This window comes from Heloderma suspectum, chromosome 2 (assembly GCF_057233095.1).
Source record: "Heloderma suspectum isolate Gila_16-S chromosome 2, 16-S_ref, whole genome shotgun sequence".
NCBI lineage: Eukaryota > Metazoa > Chordata > Lepidosauria > Squamata > Helodermatidae > Heloderma > Heloderma suspectum.
In genome coordinates this window covers 232,087,800-232,102,609 of record NC_139459.1, presented here as the reverse complement: position 1 = coordinate 232,102,609, position 14,810 = coordinate 232,087,800, and the positions used below count along the sequence as shown (strand labels likewise).

General features: G+C 42.2%; 1 protein-coding gene across 8 annotated transcripts in view; it reads right to left on the bottom strand.

Annotated features, from left to right (window-relative positions):
* Positions 1-14,810, bottom strand: part of BRD4 (bromodomain containing 4) — a 128,398-nt gene that overhangs the window by 37,887 nt on the left and 75,701 nt on the right. For 7 of the 8 annotated variants that reach the window (XM_084838409.1, XM_084838406.1, XM_084838410.1 and 4 more), the window contains 5 exons: positions 12,403-12,531; positions 11,761-11,970; positions 10,370-10,569; positions 4,288-4,589; positions 3,210-3,320 (listed from right to left, as the gene is read on the bottom strand). In XM_084838409.1, coding sequence (XP_084694535.1) covers positions 3,210-3,320; positions 4,288-4,589; positions 10,370-10,569; positions 11,761-11,970; positions 12,403-12,531 — 952 coding nt within the window. The remainder of the gene's footprint in view (positions 1-3,209; positions 3,321-4,287; positions 4,590-10,369; positions 10,570-11,760; positions 11,971-12,402; positions 12,532-14,810) is intronic. The other variant, XM_084838408.1, reaches the window with a different exon arrangement.

Genomic DNA, 14,810 nt, shown 5'->3' with positions numbered 1-14,810 from the left:
TTAATTTATGCTTTAACAGCAACAGAAATGTATTTATCAAAGCTATGCTGCTAATTAAAATACTTTGGTCACATATATATGGGTGGCACATCTATATATTAATATGGAGTAAAAAAATTTGTTCACCCCATTTCAACCCCTAAATATTATCCAGTCAAGTTCAGAATGGCCTCATATTAAATCTGCCAAGGCCTGGATTTGCAGAAAAAATAATTGTACCCTCCAAAACAAATTGACAGCTTCGCAATTGTTAAAAGTTTATAATAATTTGTATCGTGGAGCCAAATGAGTATGTAATGCACAATCAAATGCATTTGCTATTGATGTCTAGAACTGCAAAAAAATAATGTCATTTTTAAAAATTAGTTGAAACATCGATAATTAAATGTTAAAATTTTTAATTTAGACACGTCTCACTTCTCACTGTATTGCGATGCAATTACCTTGTGATGACAATCTACATACGCTCCCCACCATTGTTATTGCAGGTCATGCTCTGTGGGAACAGAAATATTCCCAAGAAAGTCTCGGGTTATATACTCCACTGAGAACACAGCCTGGTACCTCCCAATTTTAACACCGATACCATGGCTGTTGTATGGGTGGGGGTGCGGTGGGAGGCCTTTTTCCTGTTGAGGTCCATGTTACCTCAGTCAAAACCTGTCCGGGTTTCCCCCCACCACATTCCAGCAATGGGTGGAGCCAGAACCAAAAGTGGGTGGAGCTACTGAAGTGATACTTAATTTTGTCCAGGGTGCAACGGGGGTGGGGCGGTGGGAGAGACATTTGCATCCAGGCATTCTCCTTCCCCAACTTATTTGACCCCCCCTTTGTAGTTGGAAGGAATCAATAACTGTAGCTGGAGTAAATAATATGGTAACCTGGAGTGGGGCGAATGAAGGGGTGTGGCCTTGGAAGAACCTGGAGGCCTGCAGGTCTTCATTTGGCCCATGGAACAAAGGTTCCATGTCCCTAACTCTGCTGCATGCGATAGGATGTATGCCAGGAGTGTTGAACCTCTTCAGAGAAGCTGGGGGGGGGGGGGATTGCATTCCAGTGATGGGTGGAGCCAAAGAAAAAGAGGGCCCCAAAGACCAAAAATACCAGCCTATTGTGGCTGAAAGCTCTTAACTGTCAGTCACTAAGCATTATGAGAAGCATTTCAACCTTTTAGAATGGGTAAAAAACTGCACAAAAGCTGGGAAACCATCAAACAATTGGTGCTTGGGGGAAACAGTATATGGTCGTCTACTGAACCCTGAAGGGCTGGACTGGGACCCCAAGCGGGCTGGATTTGGCCCTCGGGTCTGAGATTCTGCATCCCTGATGTATGCAGTCCCGAGTGCCTTGGCTGTCCCTGTCTAGGGAGAACGTATGGTGTATCTCCTTCAGATACAGAAATATATTTTCTTAGATTACCATTACTACACATCGTTGGTCACCAGTTACAAAAATATCAGAACATATAATGGGATAGTATATGATACTTTAAAGAAGCAGCTCAAGCACGTAATTTACTAATTGAAGATGTGGAATGGCAAATATGTGTAGAGATAAATAAATAATGGTAAAATCAACATTTAATACTTGAATTAGCACTTTCAATTATTTACATACACTTACATTATGAAATCTTTCACCGCATGATATATATTAAAATGTGAAGCGATTTCTTTAGCAATCAATACATCGAGTTCTACTTGGCCAATTTACATAATTTTTTAAAATTAAAGCATTTACTACACAGACTCAGTAAAAATTACCCAAAATCACTTTTGGGGCTAATTTAATCAAAATAATTTGAAAAAATGTTTTTCTGTTATGTATAACTCCCAAACTGTAGGTCATAGCGATTTCCAGTTTTTCTATTTTGAAAACGCTTTTCACCTCAGACAACCCTAGGCTTTAAAATCCTAGAGAAACAACCTTAGGATTTAAAAAAAGGAAATCCATCCATTCTTAGTCATTTTCCCCTTTCCAGATCTAAACAATCTCAGGGGCCTTTTCACATTGTTACAGAAGTACTAGGAACATTACATGAAGTTCCAGCCTGTGATGCAGGAAAATGTCCTTCAGAGTAGGGGTGGAAGGACCTTGAACGTAAGAGCTCTGCTGGTGAAAGATCCCCCATTCTATTTCTGTCCCCCCCCGCCCTTCACACTGCAGTTCTGTGTGACAAAGCCCAGGGTGACCAGGAGGGCCCCATAAAACCTCCGAGGAGTGTTCTTGGGAGGTACAGGGGGGAGTGGCCCAAGCAGCCTCCTGCTCAAGCAACCGCTTGATACAATTCATTAAAAAAAAATCTATTCCCTAAATATTAAAATACAAGTCTGTTCTCAAATATTGATGTAATGAATAAAACCTTAAAATGTAGCAAATATCTGAATTGTTTATTCTTGTAAAATGTTAGATAGTCCATAACAATGTTAGAATTACAAGACTAATATAGCAACAAAAGAGTGTGCAGAATTTTATTCTGCCATATTTATAAGACTTATTTATTAATTTTAAAGTATTTATTGTTGCCGCTAAATGTTCCATAAAGAATCAAACACTATTTTTGGATCACATGGGGAGTATGAAATAAAGCCAGTTTCAACCTGAAAAAATACAAATGTAGGCTACACAATGCTATTTTACAAACACATACTGCATTTGCCTTTAGAATTCTGTGAACCCTGTAAAAGCTTCCAAAGTTAATGCCCATCCCCACAATTCAGAAAATGTTAATTTAATACAACTGAAGGACTTTTCACAATTTCTGCCCTGAGTTCAGCCTATTTTTTCCCCCAAGAATGCAATTTTTCTAATGGCGCGCACGTGCATAGACACACTCAACTTTCTGGCAAATTGGCTTTGTTCCCTAATAAAAATGTCTTTTACCCTCAGCGAGATGAAAGGCTAGTTTAGAAAACACTCTTTTTCCTAAACTGCAAATCAAGACTATTAGACAGATAAAATGGTATCTTGGCACAAATAAAGTGGCTCCATCAGTTTACAGTAGAGTTCAATGCACTTTGTAACAGTTAGATGCAATATCTTCATTATATTGTTGGATTCAATGGGCAAGCTCTACATACAGAAACCATATATACTGCTTTAATTACAAATACAAAAAAAAATTAAAAAGACCAAGCCAGTACTAAAAACATATTTATTTATACAGGAAACAGGTATAGGACTGAGTCTTTAAATAATCTGCATCTAACCTGTTTCTGAATCTTCACTGTCGGAGGAGCTGGACTCACTGGTGCTCTCAGACTCTGAGGAGGAGAACCCCTTCATTTTAGAGGAACCAGCAATTACATCCACTTTCTCTGCTGCAACAAGATAATAGCACAATATTGGCATTGGATAAGAAAATAATCCAGAACTCATTCTTGTGCTTTGCAGTACTCCCATTAAACACAGTGATCTACTATCTTTCCCCACATGGAATATTTCTGCATACTGATATGCTTTAATTGGGTTAAAGGAAAATCTACTTTCAGAAGGGCAGCGAAAAAGTACCATCCTGCTGTTCTTTTCCCTTCAACAAAGGCATATAGAAGAGTTTGTAGAAGATTATTGTAATATAATCCTTTAAGAAATAATTGCCCAAATGATATTTCTCAAACAGTTTGGCATTTAGGTACCCTACCCTGTGACAAAGTAGTATGACAACTACTTTGAAATCTTTACATTTGTTGCTGTGTCTCTCTTTTAGAAAGTGTTATTCTTTCTTTGAATAAACTTTATAAGGAAGTAGCAAATTATTACTAACACAAAAACCTTTAATACTTCAAAAAAAGAATATAAGAGATCCTTTCTAATTGTTTTGTAAGACACCATCCTATATTATCTTAGAAACACTCTTGCATCTAAAAAGCCTGTTTGCTTGCAATGAACAGTTTTACAATAAACAGAAAATATGTACGTTTTACCCAGAAGTTAAAATAAACTGTAACAGATATAAATAAATAAAACAGAAATGTGATGTGTCTGGATAGCTGTTTGAAGAAAATACTTGTAATGTAGTCTTAAGCAGAGGAACACTACAATCCAATACCCTGTATCAGAGGCCATTAAGAAGAAGTCCAGTGATAACAAAAGAGCAGATGTGTTAGATGTTATTAATCTAATCCATTGTTTGCTGGAAAGGCTGCAACTCCGTAACGAGGGGCTCTTTTTCCTTGCATGAGTTTACAGTGCCTGAATACAAACAGCTTCCTCCATCTCTACACAGTGGTAACTGATTTAATAAACATCACTGGAATGTGAAGCAACTGTTCTGAGCTTGAAAGGTACCTTGAGGTTTCCTCTTTTTTCGTAAACAAGACGTTACATATCTCTCCAGCTCCCGCAACGTGGATGCCTTTAATGTCTCAAAGTCAATTTCAATCTCATCTGGATTGGAGTTTTTGAGTGAGGGTTCTCTTGACTGGATGATATGGACAACCCGGCCTAGTTTCTCACCAGGGAGTTTGTTAATGTCCAGGCTCAATTGTCTTTTTTCCTCATAAGACATTGGCTTACATTTCTCCTCCTCCTCAGACTCATAAGCAGGAGGTGGCTTCGTGTTCTTCACAGTCACAGGCTCCTTCTTACTACTTTAAAGAACAATTAGAATGCATTATTGCAAGAAACAAAATGATACAGGCAATATCATGTTATTCTAAGAAGTGTTGTTAATTGCATTAAAATTTTGTTAGTACTGTCTACTGCATTCTGAGATCTGGTATAAGCTAATGTCTAATAATCTGAGCTGTGAGTCAGCAAGTCTAGAGTTTGAATTGTATCTTGGTCATAAACTTACTAGATGGCCAAAGACAAGCCATCCTTTCACACCTTCATATGCAATTTGGGAAGAATACTACTGGACAATTTTACAGAGCTGCAATAAGGATTACAGAAATGATATATGTGAAATACACTGACCACTCAAAAGTGCTATATATGTGCTAAATGCTATTGTTTCAGTGACAAAACAATATAGCTAAAAGGACAAGAAGAAACAATGAGAGAATGATCTGCTATCCCTGTAAAAGAGAACACACTGTTAAAGGAACCACAATAAACAGCTAATTTACTCAGAGTATGGAAATTAGCAATCATAATCCAATGATTTATCTGCCAGACAAAGAGCATACATGGGCAGCAGTCTGCTTTTGTAGTTTCTAAACTCCAGCCTCCCAGTGTCATACCACATTCACAAACCACTCAAACTCAGAGAAATTTCCTTTTATAATTTCTGGCTGATTTCAAGTCCAGCATAATTGTAGGCCCATACACCATATAGGGTAAGCACCTTCCAGCTCGGCTCCTTTGTCACAGCCCCGCAACGTATCAATGCCAGAAATATTTAACTTGATATCAGCAGTGGGGAGGTCAAGTTTATGATTTATTTATTTATTTACAATTATTTTTTAGGCCACCTTTAAGGGTAGAACTCTCTCAATGTGGTGTACAAGAAAAACAAAAAAACAAAAGTATACAAATAAATATGCAATAAAATACTATTAAAACTGTCTGGCTAAACAGAAGATACCCCAGAGATCATCAGTTACAGGGCAGGATCTGCTATGGATCCAACTGCTTGGATCCATAGTGTCGTTCCATGGGAAGTAGCTTGCTCCAAGCAAGTTCCCCTCAGAATGCCCCTGCTGGAGGAAAGGAGGGGGTTTGATTTTCACTGATTTCTTCTCCACCTGGAAGCCCACCAGTGCCACCTCCCCAACAGTTCCAGCACATCCCCCAATCCTCTGTAGCAGATTTTCAGGGAGTACTGGAGGATGCAGGGGGAGGGGGGAAATAGATGAAAATCACCTCCTCCCCCATTCTGCCAGGCTCTACTAAATCATAGTATTTTCTTGTTGGTGGAGCAATAAAATGAGTCCCTTTTCTCACATTTGACCTCTTGGCAGACTGCTTTCTCACTTCCCACTGTGCTGAAGATGCTCCTATGACAGCAGAAACCATGGTTGTAGGCTCTGATGCAGTTTGAATTGCAGAAATAACCATGGAAGTATCAATGGGTGTCAATACTGTGAATGGCAGAAACAATCCAGTAGAGAATATGGATCCAGTTAAGATAAAGGTCAGTACTATGGCTGTGGGTACAATGGTTGGTGCTAAGGGTGTTGGTATAGGTGTTGCTACAATAGCTATCTATTTTGATCCAATTATCAAAAGTGGCAAGGCACACTCCTGCTGCTGTCCGTCAAAGACAAAACTAAGTACCTTCTGGCTATAGGGGCACTGAGTGAGGGCACTGAGGTTTTCTCATAGGTTGAAGTGTGCTATACACCATCAGTCCAAGAGAAACCATCAAGCTGCTGGCTAGGCTGGGTGCTCTATGCCTGGGCCCGGCATCTCCTCTATCTTCATCTCACCACAGCTGTATTATGGGAGGGGGAAGAGGCAGAACAAACTCCACTGCCTGGCAACAAAAATGGAAACGGTGCTGTGGAACCACATTATTCAAACTCTGGAAGCAACGTTCCCGGATGCTAGGTTCAAAGAGTAGCACACCTGTCTCTGGCTGGCTCCTCTGGTCCTTCCTTGTTTCTTTTCCTCTCCAGCTTCAGGAGTTCTGCAGCGACATGAGAGTTGGCACGTGTCTGCTAAATGACTTCTTTCATTTTAACAGGGGAGGAGATTTGAAAGAAAGAGTGGGGAGGAGAGTCCACTGATTTGGCACACTTTTTTTAAAAAAAGTTGGAATTGACAAAGAGTGCAGACAGTTTCCAGGGGCGTTCAAGGAAGAGGTGTTGTCTATTTTGAGACTGTGGAGTTTTATAAAAAGGGTTCTCCTGGCTTGGTTCCACACTGAAAATATTGTCATCTGAAAGGCAAGAGGAATTGAAAGGGAAAGAAATCTATTGTAATTAAAAAGAAATGCTTCCTCATCCTTTTGTTCTCACTGCTTGCTTAGCAGAGCAAATAGTATGAGATTTAGGGCACTTGTCAAGCCTTTCTGGGTTTAACAACAGGACAGCTTTGCATCCAGAGCCATTCATGGGTTTAAAGAGAAGAAGAACCTGAAAACAACCTGGGGGTAACTGGGACAGCCTGGATGCTTGTTACAGGAGGGTGATCTTATAAATCAGGGATGTGTAACTGCAGGAGGGGCCATTTTTGCCTCTAGACCCCCCACCACCACCACCACAGCCACTCACCAAAGAAGTAAAGAAAAAAACACAGTGGTTTCTGCAGAAATTTGGCATCAAACTGTTCCATAGTTCTACAGAGTGTTACAAAGGTTAAATGTGGCCCTTTTGGTACTCCGCAGCCCTAGGGATACTGCCTCCCCCCCTCACTTGGGGGTGTGGCAGGGGGCAGCATGTAGGTTGTGTGTTTCCCAGCCCTCTGTGGTGTAGTGGCAAGAGTGTTGGACTAGGAGCTGGGAGATCCGGGTTCTAGTCCCCACTTGGCCATGGAAGCTCACTGGGTGACTTTGGGCCAGTCACAGACTCTCAGACCAACCCACCTCACAGGGTTGTTGTTGTGAGAATAAAATGGAGAGGAGGTGGATAATGTAAGTCGCCTTGGGTTCCTTGCAAGAGGAAAAAAGGCGGGGTATAAATGCAATAAATAAATATGCAACAGCCCCATTTTCACTGAGACTTGCTTCCCAGTAGGACTATAATCCTAAACACACTTCTCAGGGAGGAAGGCTGCCATCTTATGCATACTTATGTCAGAGTAAGAACCATTGAATACAGCAGTGGGGCTTACGTCTGAGCAATCATAGTTAGACTCATGCTGGGAGCAGCCTAAGACTATGCATGGTCTGCTTGGTAAGTGTACAAAGGATTGTGGTCTGAAGCAGCCAAAACCTCTGAGTGCCAATTTTTGCACATACCTTGCTCCTGTCCATCTAATAACCACCAAATGTGCAGAGCTACCTCAGACAGCCGATTTATGGTGTCATTAAAGTGCAGGAAATGGTTATTTAGTTTATGATTATTGTAATATTACTGCAAGGACATGGGAGACACACTTTCAAATGTTCTGCCTCAGGTGCCAAAATAATCTGATAAGCTTTGGGTACGATGTACTTTGACATGTGGGGGGGGGGGGGAGAGTGCCATTTGCCACTCTGCCTCAAACAGTAAAATGTTTTGGGCTGGTCCCTACTCTTGAAAATAGTCCTGGGAAGGATGGAGGGCGTTTACAGTCAACACGTCTATCCAGGCAGTAGTAAAAAAACACACAGAATGGAAATAGAGTGGAATGGATGTTTCTATGAAGAAATCTGCAAAGCAAGGCAGAATGGGAGTATCTATTACAGTTGGGGTTGTAGGCTTCACAATCTTCTCACTGACTGCCTCTGTATGAACAAGGACCGAAAAGGAAAGACTCTCCTTAAAGAGAATCCTGTGGATGATCCTCCCGGTGATCAAATCCCCAGTCTGCTTGTTTGATTCCTGTGCTCCTAGTCCCAGGGGTATGGAAGAATGGGCTGATGAAGTGAAACCAGCCTCTGTTAGTCACATGCAAGAGACAAAAAGGAGCTTGCAGGACTGAGAAAGAGGCATCCATCCACTTGGATATCTGAGGCAATGCTACATCCTGGAGATGGTGTTCTTGGGAAGTGCAGCATTTGTTCTGTCACTTGTCGCATGGGTTCACCAGAGTTAGGCAGGGGTGTTCAGGATGAGTTGGCTTGGAACTGATTGGTTAGAAAGCTTGATCCATCATCATAAGGATCTCAGGTGACGTGCTGCTTGGTATATTTCTTCTTCTTCGGTTCTTGGAGTGCATCAGCAGTCACACATAGGACAGAAACATGCTGTCGGTCTTCAGACTGCTTAGGAGACAGTTTCAAAGACTGTTTTGAAACTGAGCCCCTCAGAAGTACATTGCACCGGGGTTAGTGGTGGAAGTCTGACGCAGAGCATCTAACAAAGGTCATTGATGGAGGACTGGGCACAAAACCAAGAGCTTTATCTGAAGCTCCTTTGGCCAGTCAGAAATAGTGGCGGTCAGTTTTTCTTCCATAATGATGTTTAAAGCTGTGAGGAGCTAAAGCAATGTGCCTCCTTTGCACATTTCAAGCAATGCAGGTAAGATTCCTATTTGCACTCTTTGTCAAGACAAATGCAACGTTGATCTTTCTCCTCAATAGCAGGGACCTTCCCTCTTCAACTATGGTACTTGTAAAAGTATGTCTGCTGCAACACAGACATACACGCACGTGCGCATGCTGAAAAAAACGCCCATTAAAAGAAAAGTGACTGATGCCAATTACAGTAAGAATACTGAATAAATCAAAAGGAGGGAAGACTTCTTGTCTAAAGAAGAGTAAGTGCTAAAGTTCACTATGGGAACAGAACACCAAAGAATGAACTAACTGAGCTGCTGCTGTTGTAGAAGTTAGAAAAGACCTGAGCAGGAAGGCACTCACCCCATCATTTGAAGCAGGTGCAGATAGTAAACAAAAAAGAAAAGAAAAAATCATCTTGAAGGGAGGGGTACGAATGCCTGCTCCTTGGCTAGAGCTCTAGAATGTTCCTGGAGTTGGCTCTGCATAGACACAGAACCCATGTTTGGGACTGCATGGAGACCACAAAGAACTACTCAAGGGACAGAATTTGCTCCATGACTATATAATTCCATTTACTCCTTGTCATAGCTTTCTGCAACACAATAAACAAACCTTAAAAAAAAGATTTTGTTCAAAATAATCTAACATTATTTTGTTGCTAGTACTATTATATTTTTACACTCCAGCAGTGTCTATTTCAACCGGAACACACACAATTGGCGAAATTCCAGAAGCTGCTATAGAAATGCACAACTTCACTGCAAAACAGGTATGTATGCAATTCTCCTTGTGTGATGTTCTTTGCTTCTTAAAACACAGACTTTATGAATATTCAATAAGAGAATGACTATATTTGGGCAAACAAATGACACAAAAACATGGGATACAAATCCTAATTACAAAAGCCAATGTAGCAGTCTATTCAAGGACTTAAAAGATTCTTATGTTAAAGATTCTTATGTTAAAGAATCTTAGACAAAACAAACTTTAGTATCTAAAGAGCTACGCTGTTTAAGGCCAGATATTGCTCATCAATCTACTATAGAAACTGGAGACTACTGTACAAGTTACTGAAGGAGTAATCCCTAGTATCAGGGAAAGGATTTGCTAAATCAAAAATACTGAGCAGTTATTCCAAAAGCCTAGAAGACATTTACAATTATAGAACTATACATTCAAATAAACAGTAGCACTGTTTAATTCAAATTACACTATTGTAGTATTATGTGGTTGAAAATAATGTGAATTCAACTAGAGGTTTTAGGTTTCTGCGCTCTTGTTCCTCAGTCCAAACTAATTAAATAAAAACTACAGAGTGATGCATGCACACACAGGGCTGACCTTGAGTTACTGTTGCCGCCGTTATTCTTCTTGAGCTTCTTAGGTGGCGGATCCTTGGTTTTATTTTTCTTATTCTCTTCTACTTCTTCCTTCTTTTTGTGCTTCTCCTTTTTCTTTTCTTTCTTATCTTTCTCTTTTTTCTTTGGTTTGTTCTGTTGTGGCTGGGACAAGGCAGCCAACTGCTCATGCACTGCTTTAAGCTAAGGAGCAGACACACAGATCAATATAGTTTTGTTCTGATTTCCTTTTCCTGCATTCTTTATTTTAATTCTCCCCGCCCCACATTTATGTGGTGACCACTCTTGTCTGTTCTTGATGCACAGCTAATTGCTTTTTCCAAAGTGTTATGTGTGTGTGTGAGGAAACTTATCAAGCTCACCCATTTTTCATCAGCAGTACTGCCTACTGAGAACGAGGGGGTGATAGTAGAAAGTTTTCCTTAATTCTCTAGATGCTAAGAGGAGCACAGACCAGCATGGTGGATCAGGGCCCTTCTTCTGACCCATCCCTCTCCAATCAGAATACAAAAAGGAGGGAGCACAAGCTATTCCAGTAGTGCCTGGTATATGCTTGATTCTGAGTGAAGAGTTCATCTCTCCTCACCCTAGTACAGTATGGACAGTGCAAAGAGTGTGACACCCAGGCTCCAACAATTCCACTCACCATGGTGAGTATGGAGCAGCCTTCTGGTGAGCATGATGAAAGACCAGCCCTTCTCCCAACTTTCCTCTCCCAGCTGCAGAGGTGGGTAGGGATTGTGCTTGCAGTTGCACACACAACTTCTCCAGCTGGGTGGGTGGATGGCTTGGGGTTGTTTTTTAGCAGCTGCATGTCCAAATTGACCTGAGTGCCTTGGCCCAATAGGGCGAAACTGGCACCCTCCCTCCTCCTGTTGGCCTTTTTTGCTCCAGAGGGGTGGTGGTGGAGAGGGTTGGATGCTGCTGTATGAATGCCTTCCCTTGCCAGGCAGGTGGCTGGAAACTACAGTTTGGGGCTTAGCTGTTCAATAATACATGCAAGAGGAACTTGTGTGAAAGTAACCCCTACCCATCAATCCAAATAAAATTATGAGTAGTGGGATGAGAAGTTTGTATCATCTCACAGTAAATCATACATGTTCACTTTTCCCCCTAAAGGCAGCATATACTTGCTATGGACCTGTGAGCCTATGCTGGCTTCTCTTCCTTTGTTGAAGTCTCTTCTCACCCAAGTTGTAGGTAGTATAATATAAAAGCTGGAATGTGGGCTAGGGGACCCAGACTATACATGTGGTTGATATGCATGGAGCCAAACAGAACCTAACCCTAAAACTGAAAGCTGGAGTTAAGCAGATAACTGAGCAAAAGAGGATACAGGGTCAGATTCCCAAGCAGGATACATAAACGTTTTACCTGTTCCTGGAGCTCTGCTAGCCGCTGAGCTCGCTCTTCTTCAGAATCATCTGATGAACTGTCACTATCAGAGGAGCTATCACTGCTGCTATCACTGGAGGAAGGTGGGGGCACTTTGGGTGGGGGTTGCACCACTACTGGTGACGAAGCTGGAATCACAGGTTCTTCAGGTTCATCTGGCATTTTAGCAAAGCGCATCTCAAACACATCCTGGGGAAAGTACAATAATCGATACATGTAATAGTCCTGCAGCTCTACCTTCAGAAATCTACCAATTCCCCCACCCACCCTGAAGGAAGCAGAGCCACCCGAGGTATCCGCAATTCGAAACTCAGAAAGGCAGTCCAGAAGGATACCATGATCCAGGACAATCAACACGGTCACTTTTCCTGTCTCTCCCCAAGCAGGTTGTCAACTAGGGCAAACTCTGTCCAAAACCAGGTCTGAAAGTCTGAGATCCCACAAAAACATATATTTTAAAGATAAAAATCTTATCTAGAGAAATGGACCCATTAACCAGACATAAAATATTAAGTTAATTTAATCTTCCAATTAATAATTTGTTTTCAAAATTAGTTTTTGAACTTTTAAAAAGTATGAATGTACAGCAGGAATTTGTTTTTGAATAAATCTTTTATTTACCTGCAGTTTCCGTGCCATAGCAACTACTTCATGATCAGGAGGATTATACTTATAACAATTGGAAAACATCAATCGGACATCAGCTGCAAATTCCTGAGCATCTCGATAATCCCGGTTCTCCAGCTTGGACTAGAATTGTAAAGTAATTCTGTCATTAATACTGCAGTCATGACAAGAAAAGAACGTAGAACAATTAAACTACTATTCTGGAGTTTAACCATATCTTAATCTACTGGATATGTGCGCATGGTAGACACTGCAAAATATGCTGAAGGAAGTGCCCCTACTTCAGAGGCATTTGCAGTAAACTACTCTCTTGAGTGTTTTAAACGATTGCAGAAAAAAAAGCCACAATAATTTAATATGCGGTAGGGAGTAATTTATTGTCAGGCATGTGCAACATCACTGTAAACCCCACAGTAAACCCTGCCTGGCCTGACCAGGAGTCTAGAAAGCAATTCAGAGCATGATGGTATTCTTGCTATCTTACAGGCAGGAAAGATACCCTTTCTAGGTTCTTGTTCTGTGTTGTGATCAGACCATTGTTGTCTTCCCTATCCTGCTGGGGAAGACATTAATCTTGATCAAGTTACCCAACCACCGGAAGCAAGAGGTGGAGAGTCTTCCAGCAGCTAAGACAAACAACTATGGTGATTAATCCCAGAATTCACATAGGAGGTAAGTACAGGGACCTACCCCCATAGCTATATGTCCTCATTGCCATTAGAAGGCAGGCCAGATGTACTATGTAGTTTAATGCAAAAGCAGGAGGGCTACCACTTCCCAGCAGCAAGGATGGGCAGCTACAGCAGGAATCAGGTGGGGATAAGCAGGAAGAAAAGGCCTCACATTTCCCCTCCTACAGCTGTATTTCACTGCCTGCATGGGAAGCCTATGTTAAGTACTTTAAAAAGGTAAAGGTGTCCCCAACCAGTCATGTCCGACTCTAGGGTGCGGACCTCATCCCCGTTTCTAAGCCGAAGAGCCAGCGCTGTCCGAAGACGCTTCCGTGGTCATGTGGCCGGCATGACTGAACACCGAGGTACACGGAACGCTGTTACCTTTCCCGCCGAAGCGGTACCTATTTACTTGCAATTTCTTGCTTTCGAACTGCTAGGTTGGCAGGAGCTGGGACTGAAGACGGGAGCTCACTCCGTCACGCAGCACTCGGGTCTCGAACTGCTGACCTGCCGACCTTCCAGTCTGCAGTTCAGCGTCTTAACCACTAAGCCACCGCGGCCCCTGAGTACTGTACTATGGTATTAATGTGGAAGTGTACTATATGGGAAGATCAGTGCAAATGCAGCCACAAGTAGAACTACACATGTCATGTGTAGAAACTTGGGGGGTGGGAGGAAGAAACTTCCTCCTAAGTAATGGATAGTCATATCAATCAGGAGAGGCTTCAGGAGTAGTGCACACCTGACCACACTGCTCCCCAACAAGCAGTCATAGCTCACCCCTCCCCCCCCAGCTGCTTGAGCAATCGTTCGCATATCCAGCTACTGATCATGGACAGTTCGGTTCTAACAGCACATTATCTAGCCCCTGTGCAAACGCTGCAAATCTGAGAAGCCCCTCCACAGTGAAGATGCAAATACAAAGGTATTTTTAAAAAATCCTTTGTCAATTTCATGCTTATAGCTAAGGTGATACTTTGGACTTGCTGTAAAAGGCAGGGGAAAGCTTATCAGTTTCATCGCAACTTTTTGGAGCCTCTGTTTACAAATCTCCAAGCTTGTGCAAGATTTGTGCATCCAACAACATCTATTTTTTCTCTCTGACCCAGTATGCACAAGACCTTCCTGGTAGAAATCAAACTGAATATAACTGGATGTAAGTACAGCCTGGTATATTCGTCTACAAAAGAAGAACATCCACATCAAAATAAAGTGTGGCAAATTAATGCAGCATGCCTATGCACAAGGCATAGTATAAACCAGGAATGGAGAACCTCCAATCCGCAGCCCAGTTTGGTCTGCCAGGCTGGCCCATCCGGCCTGTGGGGCCTCAAGCGAGGTCCCTCCCCCTCGCCCGATATTATGAAGGCAAGCAGGGAGTGGAATCCCTGCTGTTATCGCCAATCAGTGACGGCAGATAACAGCAGGGATTCCCCTGGGTGCAGCCCCCCTTCAAATTGGGAGGGCAAGAGCATTAAGGGGGAAGGTTCGAGGTAGGCAAAGGCGCCCAGACTGAAGTGCAAGCTGAAGGAGCGTTCCTCCATCTGGCACCTCAGTTGGGCCCTGGCTTCATTATGCACAGGTTTCCCTTGGCTAGGAAAGCCTGTGCTCAGTGGAGCTGGGGCCTGACTGAGGTGCTGGCACTCCCCAACCTCAAATGTCATTCAGTCCATGGAGAACTGGGTCATCTGCCCCTGCCCCCCAAGAACAGTTCCCCCCTGCCTGCTG